Below are 14,564 nucleotides of genomic sequence, written 5' to 3'. Positions count from 1 at the left end.
GTTTGCAACTGTTTCCCCTCAGCCCTCTAGAGGGGGTAATCCAAAGTATCCAACAAGCAGAGAAACAAAGAAACAGAGAGTCCCCCCCAAAAAAAACTTATTAGCAACAATCTTCAAATGTATCCAAGCTGTCAGTCAATAGTTACTGTAAAGTCCCAAACTTGTAGCAAATAGAGTCCCAACTTTGTAGCAAATCTCAAATGACAGTTCACCTCGGTGCCTTACTCAGGCAGTCCGTTCCAAGAGTCTAAAACGGCAGAAAAACTTTTTCCTTTTACTTTTTTCCCATGCAGGTTAAACAAAGTCCATCTCACTTCCCCCTTGCTTCTGCTTGCTGGGGGGGGGGGGTTTCATGTTTAATGTCCAGGTTAAACAATTTTCAGATTGATTTTTCATCCAATTTCAGCTTTATAATTTCATTGCTTTAGCTGTCATGCAGTCCGGGGAAGGCAGATTTCCTTTATTTTTACCTTTCCCGTTTTCGGCCAAATTTCAAGGGTATTTTGTAAATCCCAGTAAGCCTCTCAGTCCTACTTACGGGTATTCAACTTCAGTTCCAAATTTCAGGAAGAAATCGGCGCTCTCCGCTCATGGCGACGCGGCTTCACTCCACGGGCTGGGTAGCGACTCTCAGCACAGCGCACACCCGATGCCGCTCCGGAGCCTTTAAAAAGGCTCTTTTGCAGTAAAGGGGGGCGCAAAAGGTGCCCACCGAGTCTCCTTGCTCACAGGCTTCCGCGTCTGTGATTTTTGAGGGTCCCCGCTTCGCCGTAGCGGTCAGACCCGAACTCGTGAAGCAGTCCTCCTCCGGAGCTCGAAGGGAGGACCGCCATTAAGCGCTGGCGCCGACCGGAAGTCCGGGATCTTCTGTACCTTTGTTCTGTCGGGATCTTCTACACCTTTTTTTCTTTTAAAAATCTTTCTATTTTCTTTCTATTGTTCCTTTCTTTATTTTTATATAATTGTCTATAAAAGTCTACGAATCCTTTTCTGATTTCTTTCGGGTTAACTATCTCTTCACCATTTACAATGATTTTATTAATTGTGTTTTGTTCCTTTCTCTTTTTAATTTGCCACGCTAACCATTTGCCTGATTTGTTAGCAAATTCAAAGTTTTTCTGTCTCAGCCTTTTTATATTCCATTCCACTTCTTTGTTTATTATCATTGAAAATTGCGTTTGTAAGATCTTGATTTCTTGTTTAATTTTTAAATTATTTGGTTTTCTAATTAGTTTTTGTTCATTGTCCATAATCTGCTTCAAAATTTCTTTTTTTCCTTTTTCTCTATTTTTATTCCTCAATGAATTCTGCTGAATGAAAAAGCCTCTCATGACTGCTTTGCTTGCGTCCCAGACCACATTCATCTTTGTCCCTTTGTTGATATTATCCACAAAATATTCCATTAGTTTCTTTCGTACTTTTTCTAAAGTTTGCTGATCATCTAATAAGTATTCATTGATTCTCCATCTATAAGTCCTTTCCTCAAAACCTTTTAATTCCATTTTTATTGGATTATGATCCGAAATTACTTTAGGTTGTATTTCAATTTGTTGGATTCTTGGAGTCAGTTCATTCGAAACCCATATTTGATCTATTCTTGACATTGACTGATTTGGTTCTGAATAATAAGTGAATTCGCCTGCCAACCTAGCAGTTCGAAAGCACCTCCGGGTGCAAGTAGATAAATAGGGACCGCTTACCAGCGGGAAGGTAAATGGCGTTTCCGTGTGCGGCTCTGGCTCTGGCTCTGGCTCTGGCTCTGGCCAGAGCAGCGATGTCACGCTGGCCACGTGACCTGGAAGTGTCTCCGGACAGCGCTGGCCCCTGGCCTCTTAAGTGAGATGGGCGCACAACCCCAGAGTCTGTCAAGACTGGCCCGTATGGGCAGGGGTACCTTTACCTTAATAAGTGAATTGCTTCTCCATGAGTCTCCAAATATCGATCAAACCGCAGTTCTTAGTCATCGTAAAAAAAGTCTTAGGTAGTTTCCCTTCCTTATTTGTTACTTTTCTTAGTCTGTCCATTTCCAATGAAACCACTCCGTTCATGTCTCCCATTATTATAATTCTTTGATCCATATAATCAAATAGTTTTTCTTCCAAGATTTTGTAGAAATCAGTCTTATTTCCATTAGGTGCATAGATCCCGACAATGATCAAATTTTCACCCTGCCATTTGATCTGGACTGCTATAATTCTTCCTTCTTCGTCTTTAAAGATTTGTTAAGATTCAATTTTGTTTTTGATATATAGAACTACCCCTCTTTTTTTTGTGTCCAAAGATACAAATTTGTATCTTTGAACCCGAGACCTTCTGTCTCCAAAGCCCATGCTTAGCCACAAAGAGGTGGGAGCCCCCCCAAATAATCAGTCCATGTCTTTAAGAATTGGCTCAGTCTCGCTACTGCCAAAACAGAGGAGGAGGAGGTGGGGAGGGGGAGAGAATTCCGGTCTGATAGCCTGGCTTAAAAGAAATTTAAAGTGCATACATTTTAGAAACCGGGGGAAAGCCTTGGAGAACAACCTCTTTTAATGCCTTGGCTGCCTTCTGACAAATGTTTGCCTTGTCTTGTGAGAAAGAGAAGGGGGAAAGGAACCACCCCGTAGAGTTATTTATTTAAAAGCAAGGCAAATTCCCTCTGCTCCCAGTGTCCCATCGTTTAACAGTAAATGATGCCTTCTGCTGATAAATGGCCCTCTCTATGCAGACAAGCAAATTAAAGAGACAGCCACGGCAGCTGGCAGCAGGCAGACATTTTCATAGCCTTTAATATATAACTTTTGGCGAGATTCACTTGGCATTGGCAACTTCTCTGAGAAAGTCTCTTTCAGAGTTTGCATTGGGCTCCCCGTGTATTGATGGCAAGGTTAAAGGTGGCCTCCTTTTTTTCTCTATTAATGCATTTGCATCCCACTTTTCCTCCAAGTTTCTCAAGACAGTGTTGAGAAACACTGAAGTTGAGAAACTCAGAATGTTGTTATTATTATTTTATTTATTAAATTCATATGCCGCCCTCCACCCGAAGAACCCAGTGCGATTCACAACAGAAACATACAAAATAAGAGTACCGAATACAAAACAAAAACAAACGGATAACCCCCTTCCCACAAACACTTCTCACAACACTCCTGTGAGGTAGGATAGGCTGCAAGACGGAGACTGACCCAAGTGAGTGTCATGACCACGTGGGGATTTGAACCCTGGTTTGCCAGGTCCTAGTGTGACGCTCTAACCACTGCACTACACTGGTGTAGCTACAGCAGAGTTGCCTGACTCCGGAGAAAACTGAACATGCTTCAATTTATACATACTCCAGGGGGTATCAGCTCTTTGGCTTGTTGGTTCAATGAGACTTCCTTGGTTGGCTTGGCTGACCTCTTTGTCATTCGTCCCTTTGGCTCGACCTGCAGCAGTTCTCAACCTGTGGGTCCCCAGTTGTTGTTGGACTACAGTTCCCATCATCCCTGACCACTGGTCATGCTTGCTAGGAATGATGGGAGTTGTAGTCCAACAACAACTGGGGACCCACAGGTTGAGAAACACTGGGCTAGAGCAAAGCAGGCTCATTCCCTCCATGACTTCCATTTGCGTAACACAACTTCCTTTTCTCCCCACGTGTCCCACCCCTCTGTCCCCCTCTGCCAAGTCTGCTCTGGAGGGTTGAGGGAACTCCTAGGTCAGATTTGAGGGGCAGAAAGAGGGAAGGGAGAAGTCCTTGTGTAAATGGGATGACTTTGCAGGCTGCAACCCTAAAGCATTTTGAAAACGACGACAAAGGTGCAGTACGTGGCACCTTAAAAGATACAGCACATTTATTGCGGCATAACCTTTACCTGCACTTGAGAGTCCACTTCATCAGATGCAAGAAAATGTTATAATTCATGTGAGCAGATATGCAATTTGTATGCATTGTCTTGTGCTTTGCTTTTAATTATGTTTATTTATCTGCATATTTATAATCCGCTTCGCAAGACTTGGGACAACGTGTGCTCACTTCCACTCCTCTTGATGTGTTTTCCCCCCTGCCTTTCTTTGTAGCTCAGAAGGGCCAGTGGCTCTCTGGCTTTTTTGACTACGGCTCCTTTTCGGAGATCATGCAGCCATGGGCTCAGACAGTTGTGGTTGGCAGAGCCAGGTAAGTTGTTGTTTGACATTTGACAGTTGTGGAGAATTTTGCATGTTCAAAGCACTTAAAGGTACATTATTTTGTTGTCATTTCTACAACAACCCTGCATGGGAGCTCAGTATAATTATCTCCGTACTGCAGATTGGGTCAGGGGGCCTGCTTAAGGCCCTGCTGTGAGTTTTCCAGACAGACATGAAATTAAAACTGGTTTCTGATTTCTAGGTCACAGCCAAACTTGTCAATACTGGGGTGGGTAACCTCAAGCGCAGGGGCCAAATGTGGCCCTCCAAGCCTCTCTGTGTGGCCCTCAGGACTCTTCCATAGATCACAGCCCTAGTCCCCTGGCCACAGTCTTCACTGCCCTTACTTCATCCCTTCCTTTAATGTTTTTGCCTGGGTGGAATATGTCCTTGAACGCAAATAATGCATTTTTCCTTGCCTGTATGGAGGATTGGGAGGGTGTTTGGTGAAAGCTCAGTAATATCCGCAAGAAAGAATTTTCTGCCTCGTATGTTCTTCTCTGGCTTTCTTGCTCAACTTAAGCCCTATCTGTGGTTCAGAGGGAAAGGATGGCTATATATGATGCAGCAAAGTGACTAAAAAACTGAAAGCCAGGGCGAGGAATATTCTAAATGCCTGATCACTTTGCATATATTTAATTCTAAAATTGATGGCAGTGCTCTATAGATTTTGGGGCTGGGTATGTGAGGGTCCCCCCCCCACTTCAAAATAAATTTCCATTTCCCCCAAATGGAAAACAAAACAAAACAACAAAACAAAAAGAACAAAACCCCACAAGCAGCAGCAGCTGTCTCTTCCTTGGGTTTGGGGGATTTTTAGTTGGAAAAACTGCGCAGGAGGAAAGGGTTTAACCCCCTCTCTCACCCGGTCGATCCTACTTTGGACCAGGATCCAACTTAATTTGTGTTTAAAAATGTAATTGTGAATGCAATTGTGCATTTTGCCGTTTGTTACCAGGCTGGGTGGAATACCTGTTGGAGTGGTTGCGGTTGAAACCCGGACAGTGGAGCTGACCATTCCTGCAGACCCTGCAAACCTGGACTCAGAAGCCAAGGTAGGTTTTTTAGGGATGCAATGCAAGCTATGCTGCTGAGGGCAGTCGTTGTTGAGGCTGGTGAAAATGTGTCTGTTTCATTCTTTGCAAATGGGTATGAAAAGTGACAAGGTGATTCCGACTAGATCTAGCGTGGTGTAGTGGTTAAAAATGTCGGACTAGGACCTGAGAGTCCAGGGTTCAAATCCCCACCTGGGCATGAAGCTGAGTGGGCAACCTTGGGCCCAGTCACTGCCTCTCAGCCTAACTTACCTTAACAGGGTTACTGTGGGGATCTTGGAGGAAAAGGTGGGATATAAAGGCAATAAATGAATAAAAATGGGACAAACTTTGGAGGCAATGAGCCACAGTGCACACAAGCCTCCAAGTTACACAGAGCTCTGTGTTAGTAGAATGGGAAGGGCTGCTTAACTTCTCAGTTAATTCTGCAACAAGGCACTGACTTGAAATCTGTCCTTGGGGCTACTCACATGCCCACATGCATCCGAAGCATATCCCTTTGAAGTGATATAGCGCTGGGGAATATCTGTGATCCTCCAGCTGATAGATACCAACTCCCATCAGCCCTAGATAGATGGGCCAATGGCCAGGGGTGATGGGAGTTGTGTGAGATGTAGGCCAACAACATCTGTAGAGCCACTGATGTTCTCCAGAGCAACATTTGTAGGGAGTTCACTCCTCCATCCTTCACTCACACGAAAGGAGGGGTGTATACGCAGTGGGTCTCCATGGGTTGCACACAGAGTCCCACCACACTTCTCCCATTTTGCTGCATGCCCTGCCTATTTTCGCAACCACCCTGCCCTGACAGGTTTTCCTTGATGACCCAGCAAGTCTTCAAATAGCTTTTGCCGTGTTTCTGCTGGGGCTGTATCCAGGATTCATCAAGCTCTGAGCAGACCCATTGACATGAGCAGACAGGACCACCGTGGGTCCGTTCCATTTCCACGAGACTGCTCTGAGTGCAGCCCCGTGTGTCTTAGCAGCTGTGGACTAAAGTAACCTTAATCTCCTGCAGTTAATCGGTTTTGGTTTTGTACTGGCAGCTTTCGCTGGTGCTGCTGCTGCTAATGCTGCCTTGCAGCTGATCCTTGTACTCACCTGCAAACCATTTCCTCTCACTCACCTTGCAACAGATTATCCAGCAGGCTGGCCAGGTGTGGTTTCCTGACTCAGCCTTCAAGACGGCTCAAGCAATAAAGGATTTCAACCGGGAAGGGCTGCCGCTGATGGTCTTTGCAAACTGGAGAGGCTTCTCTGGAGGAATGAAAGGTCATTATTGTTCTTTAAAAATGGGTGGGGTTTTTTCAGCCAGTGGTTGCTTTTGCCCATTGGGATTGGTGGGGTGGATGGCAGGGAACCCAATAGTATGTGAAACTGACTACGGTAATTCTTGTTTTCCCCACATCCTCCTGCCTGCCGCATTGTACAAGGGCAAAACTGACCATGAGGAAGAGGAAGTTGATAGCAAGGGCCACCTCTGGGCTGGTTTTAAGTCAGCAGGCAGGCAAGTTGATGCTAGCCAAGGGTAGACAGAGGCTGGTGGGGCAGTGCCCTATTTGTCCTCATGGACCAGCTTCCAATGTGGGGAGGAACATGTATTCCGGAGAAGAAGCTTCCTCAAAGGGCGATCACCTTGGACATTATCCAGTGTCAGCAAATAGCAGAACCCAGGGAGCAAGTTAAGGGAGCATCTGTTGTCAATCTTCCCACACTCCTTAAGAGAAACGCTTGCAATTTTGGTTTCCATGTTGGGCGGTAGGGGGAGGTGGGAGCTGGAGGGGGGCAGAGGATTAAGCAGAGAGTGAAAATAAACAATTATACCACCCCTCGGTGCGCCTAAGAACACACAAATACATGCATATATACACACACTCCGCTAAGATTTGGCTGCGCCGTGGGTAAAATGACTCCAAAATTGTGTGTAATGAGTAGGAAAAGATTAGAGATCGCTCTTGCCATGTTGAGAATTGACATTAGTAGAGGAGGAGGGGGGGACTCTTTACAAGTCGGCCTAGGAGGTCTAATTTAAGCCATTGCACGCACACACACGTGTCCCCAAACACACTGGCTTTTGCGCATATATTTATATCCATATATGTATATATAAACAAAAAATCTGTAGAATAAATAAAGGCATATCAAGAGTGGGAAAGGTTTCTTTTTGCCGAATGAGCTCCGTCTAGCCGTGAGGCTATTCAACATAATGCAAAAATTAAATTATTATTTCCTCTTTAAAAAAAAAGAAGGAAGAGGACGCCTTGAATATTTAGATGGAGGGAAGCAGTTTATTTAGACGAACCGCCAGTGACCCACAACAGCGAGACATCAAGCGTGAAATTTACTCGAAATTAGCACCGGGGTCTTGGGCTCAGCGTGAATAGCGGTTGATAGGATGCAAATCCCAAAGATATTAAACCGCCTTGCTGGTAGCGCTACAGGGTCGCTCTCGGTTGGTTTTTCATGTTATACTTATTATTTTACCCACCCCACCCCCACCCCCTGGGACAGGTTATAAATAACAATAAAAAGGGGAAACGGTTACCAGAGACTTTGACCAGAATGAAAAAATAATAATGAAAAGACCTTTAAAAACAACTACAACAAACTCTGATTACCTGCATGTTTATATCGCGGCGGAACTTGAGCGTAATGGATTTAGGAGACTCTTTTTATATGTACGCAATGGGTGTATTGCTTGGTGTGTGTGTGTGTGTGTGTGTGTGTGTGTTGTCATTTTTACTCTGAAGCCCCATCCAAACTGCTAAGGATGATTCAAGCTTTGAGTGTTGCCCAGAATTGATGGACAGAGTCAGAAAGCAGGTGGGGGGGAGAGAGAAAGTGCAGTTACCCGAGCAGAGAAAAATTCCAGATGCCTGTGTTTGCCAGTGCAAACCTATAAGGTTGTTCCGGTGGCCTGGGAAATTAGACTTTTAACTTTGCACTGGACGGTTTGAAGGATTTTCTGTCAGTGGCAGAATGTTCTGAGGTCATTGTGTCAAAACTGAAAATGCTTTCCCAGTCCATCAGCGACAGGGATCAACTATCTCTGCTTCTGCTTTGGTTAGAGCCCCTGCTTCGCATGCAGAGACCCCCCAGGTTCAGCACCCACCACCCCCAGATAGAGCTGGAGGGGAACCCCTTTTCGAAGCCCCAGAGAGCTGCTTCTGCCAGTCAGGGTACATGATACTGAGCCAAATGTCCAGTAGTCTGCTTCCTACATCCTTAGACATAACATGACATTCACTGCTCTTCCTCTAACCTGTGGCCCTCCAGATGTTGGATCACAACTCCCATCATCCCTGTTGGCTGGGATTGGTGGAAGTTAGAGTCGAACAACATCTGGAGGGCCACAAGTACCCCATCCCTGCTCTAAAATAAGCTTGTGTCCCCTTCAGTAAGTCTGCCCAGTTATACTTGGGACTTCTTCCCCAGTAGCACAGTCCTTTGCTTTCATCAGATCTATGTCCTTTGCCTTTGCCTTTGCCTTTGCCTTTGCCTGTTAGTTTAACAGAGGGCAATGGAGGGACTGTGGAACACAAGCAAAAATGTACGTAGGAGGCAAGTCAAACCTTTGGTACATTTAGCTCAGTACTGCCCACTGCAGAGGTTCTCAGGTGGCAGTAGAGAAGATCCGTTCAGGTGTTCTGTAGGAAGGTTGCAGAACACTATGTTCACCAAAAACAAACAAACAAACAAACAAACAAATAATGATCTGGTTCATCCATCACATTAGTAAAACAAATCTAGTTATTTTTTAAAGAGAGGGGGTGGTGGTATAAATTAATGTAGCCTGGACTTGCCAGTCTGCAATTGAATTCCATGCAAAAATAGCTACATTCAGGAAGCTCCCTTTGATTCATTCCTGCCCCATCTCCCTTTTCTCTTTATTTATTTTTTAAAAAAATCTCCGTCTCTGTGCAAATGAGAAAGAGAGGGAGGGAGGGAGGGAGGGAGGGAGGGAGGGAGGGAGGGAGGGAGGGCAGTCTTCCCCATTTGGCCAGCCTCCTTCTACCGAGTTAAAATATACGCTCATGGCAGGAGTGAAAAATGCCAGGCTAATTACACAATTATTTTATTATGTAGCACTACTAAAAAATGTCTCCTAAAGAATTAATTTGGTTAAAATAATTTGAATTGAGCAATTATTTTCTTAACATTGGAATTAGCTGAAAGGAGCTTCAAGTGGTTTATTGCTAGCACTACATAATAAAGTGATTGTTTAATTAGCAATAAATTTGTCATTCCCCTTATATATATATTTATATAAAAAATAAGGATCTTTTCTTTTTCACCCAGAGATGACATTCACTCCCCCTTAAAAAAAGTTTCCCCTCTTTGCTGCTAGCTTTTTTTTTTAGTGTTCCGTTCACCTGAACATCAGTTAAAGAATACATTTGAGCAATCCTTGGGAATCCTTCAGGAGTGCAGTCTTAAAAAAAACTATTTCTCACTTCTCATGATAACCAGGAATATTAGATTACAACCACCTTGTAAATGAACCCACGAAAGTGTCTGGTAGGGGGTGTCAGGCAGGGAGGCCAACAGTAGGGGGAGCCAGAGCCAATGGCAGGTAGAGCCAACTAGTTCTAGATTTGTCCCCTTCCTCCGCCTCCCCACTTCTTGGTTCTACAAAGGGCAACACTGAGATGGAGGAAGAGGGAGCTGCCAGGCAGGGCCAGGTGGAAGCTGTTTGAGGTCAAACTGGGACTGGTGGGCCGGAGCCCCATTCACCCTAATACAGGCATGGCCAAACTTGACCCTCCAGATGTTTTGGGACTACAATTCCCATCATCCCTGACCACTGGTCCAGTTAGCTAGGGATGATGGGAGTTGTAGTCTCAAAACATCTGGAGGGCCAAGTTTGGCCATGCCTGCCCTAATAGATCAGCCACTCCTGTGTACTACAAGCAAAACAATGAGGTAGCCAGAAAAACACCCTCCAGATGTTTCGGACAGCAGCTCTCAGCAAGCACAGTGCTAGGTCAGCAAAGGCTGCCGTCATGCTGTCTGACTGCCCCTGAATGTGGAGGTTCTGTTTGGCCCATGTGGCTAGCAGCCAATGATCTATCTCCCTTAACCATTAAAATGCAAAAACAAGCCATCGGAGATAAATGGCGAGTGGCCGCGTCACCTCAAGCTGAAGCTGTGAATTCCATGAGTTAACTGTGGTGGGCTCTGTGTGCAGCCTTAATTCCTGTTTGAAGGATTCTTACATCTGTGTCCTTTCCCCTCCCTGTGCAGACATGTACGACCAGGTGCTGAAATTCGGGGCCTACATCGTGGACGGTTTGCGGGAGTACAGGCAGCCTGTCCTTGTTTACATCCCACCCCAAGCGGAGCTGAGAGGGGGCTCTTGGGTGGTGATCGACCCCACCATTAACCCCCGGCACATGGAGATGTACGCAGATCGGGAAAGCAGGTAATTGCTTCAGTCTCGCACCTCCTTCCATCCCAGCTTGCCTACCTCAAAGATGCAAACACCCAACTAGCTGAGGGATGCCCAGATCCCATTACCATGAAGTTGAGAGTCCCAACAACCTATCAGAAGCTGCCGTGTATAGAGACAGACCCATTCAAGTCCACCTGACTGCAGCAGTGAGGGGCGTGGCCTGGGGAGAAGGGGCGTGGCTAGGGAAAAGGTGTGGCCTGGAGAGAGTTTTAGGGCCATACAGTGGTACCTCGGGTTAAGTACTTAATTCGTTCCGGAGGTCCGTTCTTAATCTGAAACTGTTCTTAACTTGAAGCACCACTTTAGCTAATGGGGCCTCCTGCTGCTGCCGCGCCACCGGAGCATGATTTCTGTTCTTATCCTGAAGCAAAGTTCTTAACCCGAGGTACTATTTCTGGGTTAGCGGAGTCTGTAACCTGAAGCGTATGTAACCTGAGGTACCACTGTACAGAGAGGCCTGCATTTGGGCTCTGCATCTGAGATTCCGCTTTGGAAGAGTGTGAAGCAGGACAATAGGTGTGGCTTGCGGAGCAGACTACAACTCCCATCAGCCCCTGTTGGCACAACCCCTTGTGGTCCAGACTGTCAGGAGGGCACCATGTCCTGGAAGGCTGCTTTTAAGGCATAAAATTGCCTAGAAGCCTAGTCTGGCAATTTGAACAATGTGAAGGGTCTGGGTTTGTTTGGTTTTTTGTTGTTTTTTTGCTATGAAGCGCTTCCTCCCCCAGGGTGGATGCCACACTCAAATAAATCCTAGTCTAATAGATGATTTAGTGCTAGAGTTCCCCCTCTTTTTCATGAGGTTTGGATCCCTCAGAGGCTGCTTGCTGTGCGGGAGAAGGGTCTTCCCCACTGAGGGGCACCTCCCAGTCTAGATTCATTCAGCCTTGAATGGAGTAGCCTCTTTGAGAACATATTCCTTTTTATCCCCACCCCCCACCCCCTTTCTTCAGAGGAGGGGTTCTGGAGCCCGAAGGCACAGTGGAAATCAAGTTCCGAAAGAAAGATTTGGTGAAAACAATGAGGCGTGTGGATCCCATCTACGTGCGTCTGGCAGAACGACTTGGTGAGTGTTGGTGGGGTTGCTCATGTGCAGATAAAAACCTGTCCAGCTAGTTTCTAAGAAATGCATCCACTTTTCCCTTCCGTTGGCCCATTTTGAGGCTTTTGCCTGTCAGAATCATGGGGGGTGGGGGGTGAAGGTGTGTTCGGTGGTGTTTTTCCACTCCTTATTCCTCAGGTTGTAAGGCAGAGAACAAGAAAGCATTTAGGAGGAGTGTGTTGTCTGGAAAGCTCTGTCTAAGGCCAGGTGTGTAGATTTTTTGGAAACAATTGGAGGCTGCAGTTACAGTTCCTGCATTAATTTACAGTGGAGGCTGGTCCATTAGGGGGAATGGGGCAGGTGGTTGGGGTGTGTGTGTGCTGGACCTGGACACAGTAGTAATATTTGGGATTTATACAGTGCTTTCTCTATTCAATAAAGTGTATCAGTTCAGAGAAAAGGCGAGTGAGAGGTGACATGATAAGTGTTTATTAAATGTTCCATGGCATGGAGAAAGCGGAGTTTTTCCTCCCTCTTTCATTGCACTAGAACTCATCCAATGAAGCTGAATGTTGGGAAATTTGGGACAGATAAAAGAAAGTACTTTTTCGTGCTGCACGTAGTTTATGGAACTTGCTCCCCCAGGAAGCAGTGATGTCTACCAACTTGCATGGCTTTAAAAGAGGATTGGACAAATTCATGGAGGAGGGGGCTATGTTCTTACTCCACAGTCAGAAGCAAAAATGATTCTGAATACCAGTTGCCGGAAACTGCTGGAGGGGAGAGTTCTCCTGTGCTCAGGTCCAGTGTTTGGGTTTCCCACAGACATCTTGGTGGCCGCTGTGAGAACAAGATGTTCGACTAGGCGGGCCATGGGCCTGATCCAGCAGAGCTCTTTTATTTGTGCCCTTACATTCTTATGACCTTTTTTTAAAAAATACCTTACTGCATGTTGGTGCCATATCTGTATGGAGGTTGCATTTAGGCGGCTTGGTTTAAAACCCACAAACATTGCAGCTAGGCTGCTTTGCACCGAACCCTGAAGCTGTGTCTGAAAGCGTTTTGTGGTACGGCAAACCAGGAACAGTTTGCCCTTTCTTTGTAGGGGCTGGATGTGTCCAAGCACAAGGGTGAACATTATTTTTAACACATGACTCCTCCCGACCAGAGCATCAGATGTGCTGAACTCACACCCTGAATCCCCATTTTTGATTCAGCTGCTGTTAACGTCCCCTGAATCTCTTCTTCTCACCCTGGTTTGCACTCAGCCTTTTGGAGGTATCAATACAAAACCAAAAAGAGCACTTTTTACTACCATTAAAAGAGGCTTCAATTTTTTCCCCCTGCCCTTTTTTTAAATAGCATGGTTTGTTTGTATGCGTTTTGTTTTTATAAAAAAAATCTACTGACGCCAATCTCCCCCCACCAAAGAAACAAGCTAATAATTTCCGTGCAAAACACCACCAGTGACACCATAGGCGGAGCCCCTTCTCCACCATCCAGAGAGAATGGGAGAGTGTGCATTAAAAGCTTTGGTTGCTGATAAGTGTCTTGCTTAGATGGCTCATAATTGCTCTCAATGTCGGGCCATCGGTGGTGGTGGTGATTCTCCCCCACCCACTAATGCTGTTCAAAAGCAGGATGAGCCTAGATTGTAGGACACAGCGAATTGCATAATTTCTCCCTCCCTCTCTCTCTCTCTCATTTTTTTCCATTTTTTTTTTTTTTTGTGTGTGTGCCGGTTTTTCTTTCTGGCCAATTTAAAATTTGTCAAAGCCGGTCGTCTTCTGGATCACTGCCCTTTGATATTTTGCGCACTCCATTTGCCACAAACAAGCCGCAGGGCCGCGGTTCATGCTGACTCCAGCAGAAGCGCAGAGAGTTCCATTTATCTTACAACAGCCTGCCGCACACTTGCTCATTAGCTGGGGGTTCGCTGCCTCTCTTAACCCCTGAATGGCCGCCATCATTTCTACCAAGCGGCTGCTTTGTGGCAACATCGGGGGGGGGGGGGGAACGACGGTGACACGACGGACGGTGCTCTTGCATCTGTGGGGCGGGGGGTGGCTGGGTGGAGGGAATCCGAGGGCAGCGGTGCATTTTCCTTCTGAACCTCTCTCTCCGCCACTGGGTTTCCACTGGCAGAGAGGGCTTGGGGGCAGCACAAGGAAGATCTTGAATAATGTGACACAGATCTGCTCATTATCAATTTTTTCCCAAGCGTCGTAACCGAAATCTTTATTAGTTTCGTGTTTATTAAAATGTCACTCAATGTTACGTGTTGAGCTTTGGCGTAAGCGGAAGAGCTTTGGCGCAGCAGGGGGGGATGTGAGGCTGTGCGTCTTAGCGCTTTTAGGCTGCTTAAACTTTTTAGAGCTTGCCAGTTAGGCTTTTTTTATTAAAAAAAACAACCCACAAAAACTCACATGAGATTTATTTATTTTTAAGTCTTCTGGTCATGATTTGTCGGCAGAAATGGTTAACCAGGAATATGTGACTGTGAGAAAACAATCAAGCCAATGTTTGAAAATGAAGTCAATATGAAACTGGCCATAGTGCAGCATGCAGCCAAGTGAGGCTTTTAATTCAGTACAGTCAGCCAGTGGAACTCCATGGCACAGGACAGAGCAGGGGCCCACTGGAGAGACTCGGTATGGTAGTGGATAGAGACAGAGTTTGGCCATATCAGTTTGCAATTAAGAACATCATTTTCTATTGAGAGATTGTTCTTTTTGAAATGGCTGAATTCTTTGGCATGGTGATTTCCTTGTGGCAATGAGTTCTGCAGCTCAGTTTTCCTCAAACTAAGTACAGGCATTGGCTCTGGAAGTATTGTGATCCAGTCTCTCCTTTTTGGGCAGAATTTGCT

The 14,564-nt window shown here is 45.7% G+C and overlaps 1 protein-coding gene across 6 annotated transcripts in view; it reads left to right on the top strand.

Moving 5' to 3' along the window:
- ACACA (acetyl-CoA carboxylase alpha) overlaps positions 1-14,564 on the top strand; it is a 207,022-nt gene that overhangs the window by 167,506 nt on the left and 24,952 nt on the right. For all 6 annotated transcript variants that reach the window (XM_079955359.1, XM_079955357.1, XM_079955358.1 and 3 more), the window contains 5 exons: positions 4,039-4,135; positions 5,105-5,201; positions 6,338-6,473; positions 10,446-10,623; positions 11,607-11,719. In XM_079955359.1, coding sequence (XP_079811485.1) covers positions 4,039-4,135; positions 5,105-5,201; positions 6,338-6,473; positions 10,446-10,623; positions 11,607-11,719 — 621 coding nt within the window. The remainder of the gene's footprint in view (positions 1-4,038; positions 4,136-5,104; positions 5,202-6,337; positions 6,474-10,445; positions 10,624-11,606; positions 11,720-14,564) is intronic.

The sequence above is a fragment of the Podarcis cretensis genome, assembly GCF_951804945.1.
Source record: "Podarcis cretensis genome assembly, chromosome: 15".
Lineage (NCBI taxonomy): Eukaryota > Metazoa > Chordata > Lepidosauria > Squamata > Lacertidae > Podarcis > Podarcis cretensis.
Note: the sequence above shows the minus strand (reverse complement) of the source record. Positions and strands in the feature narration are given on the sequence as shown.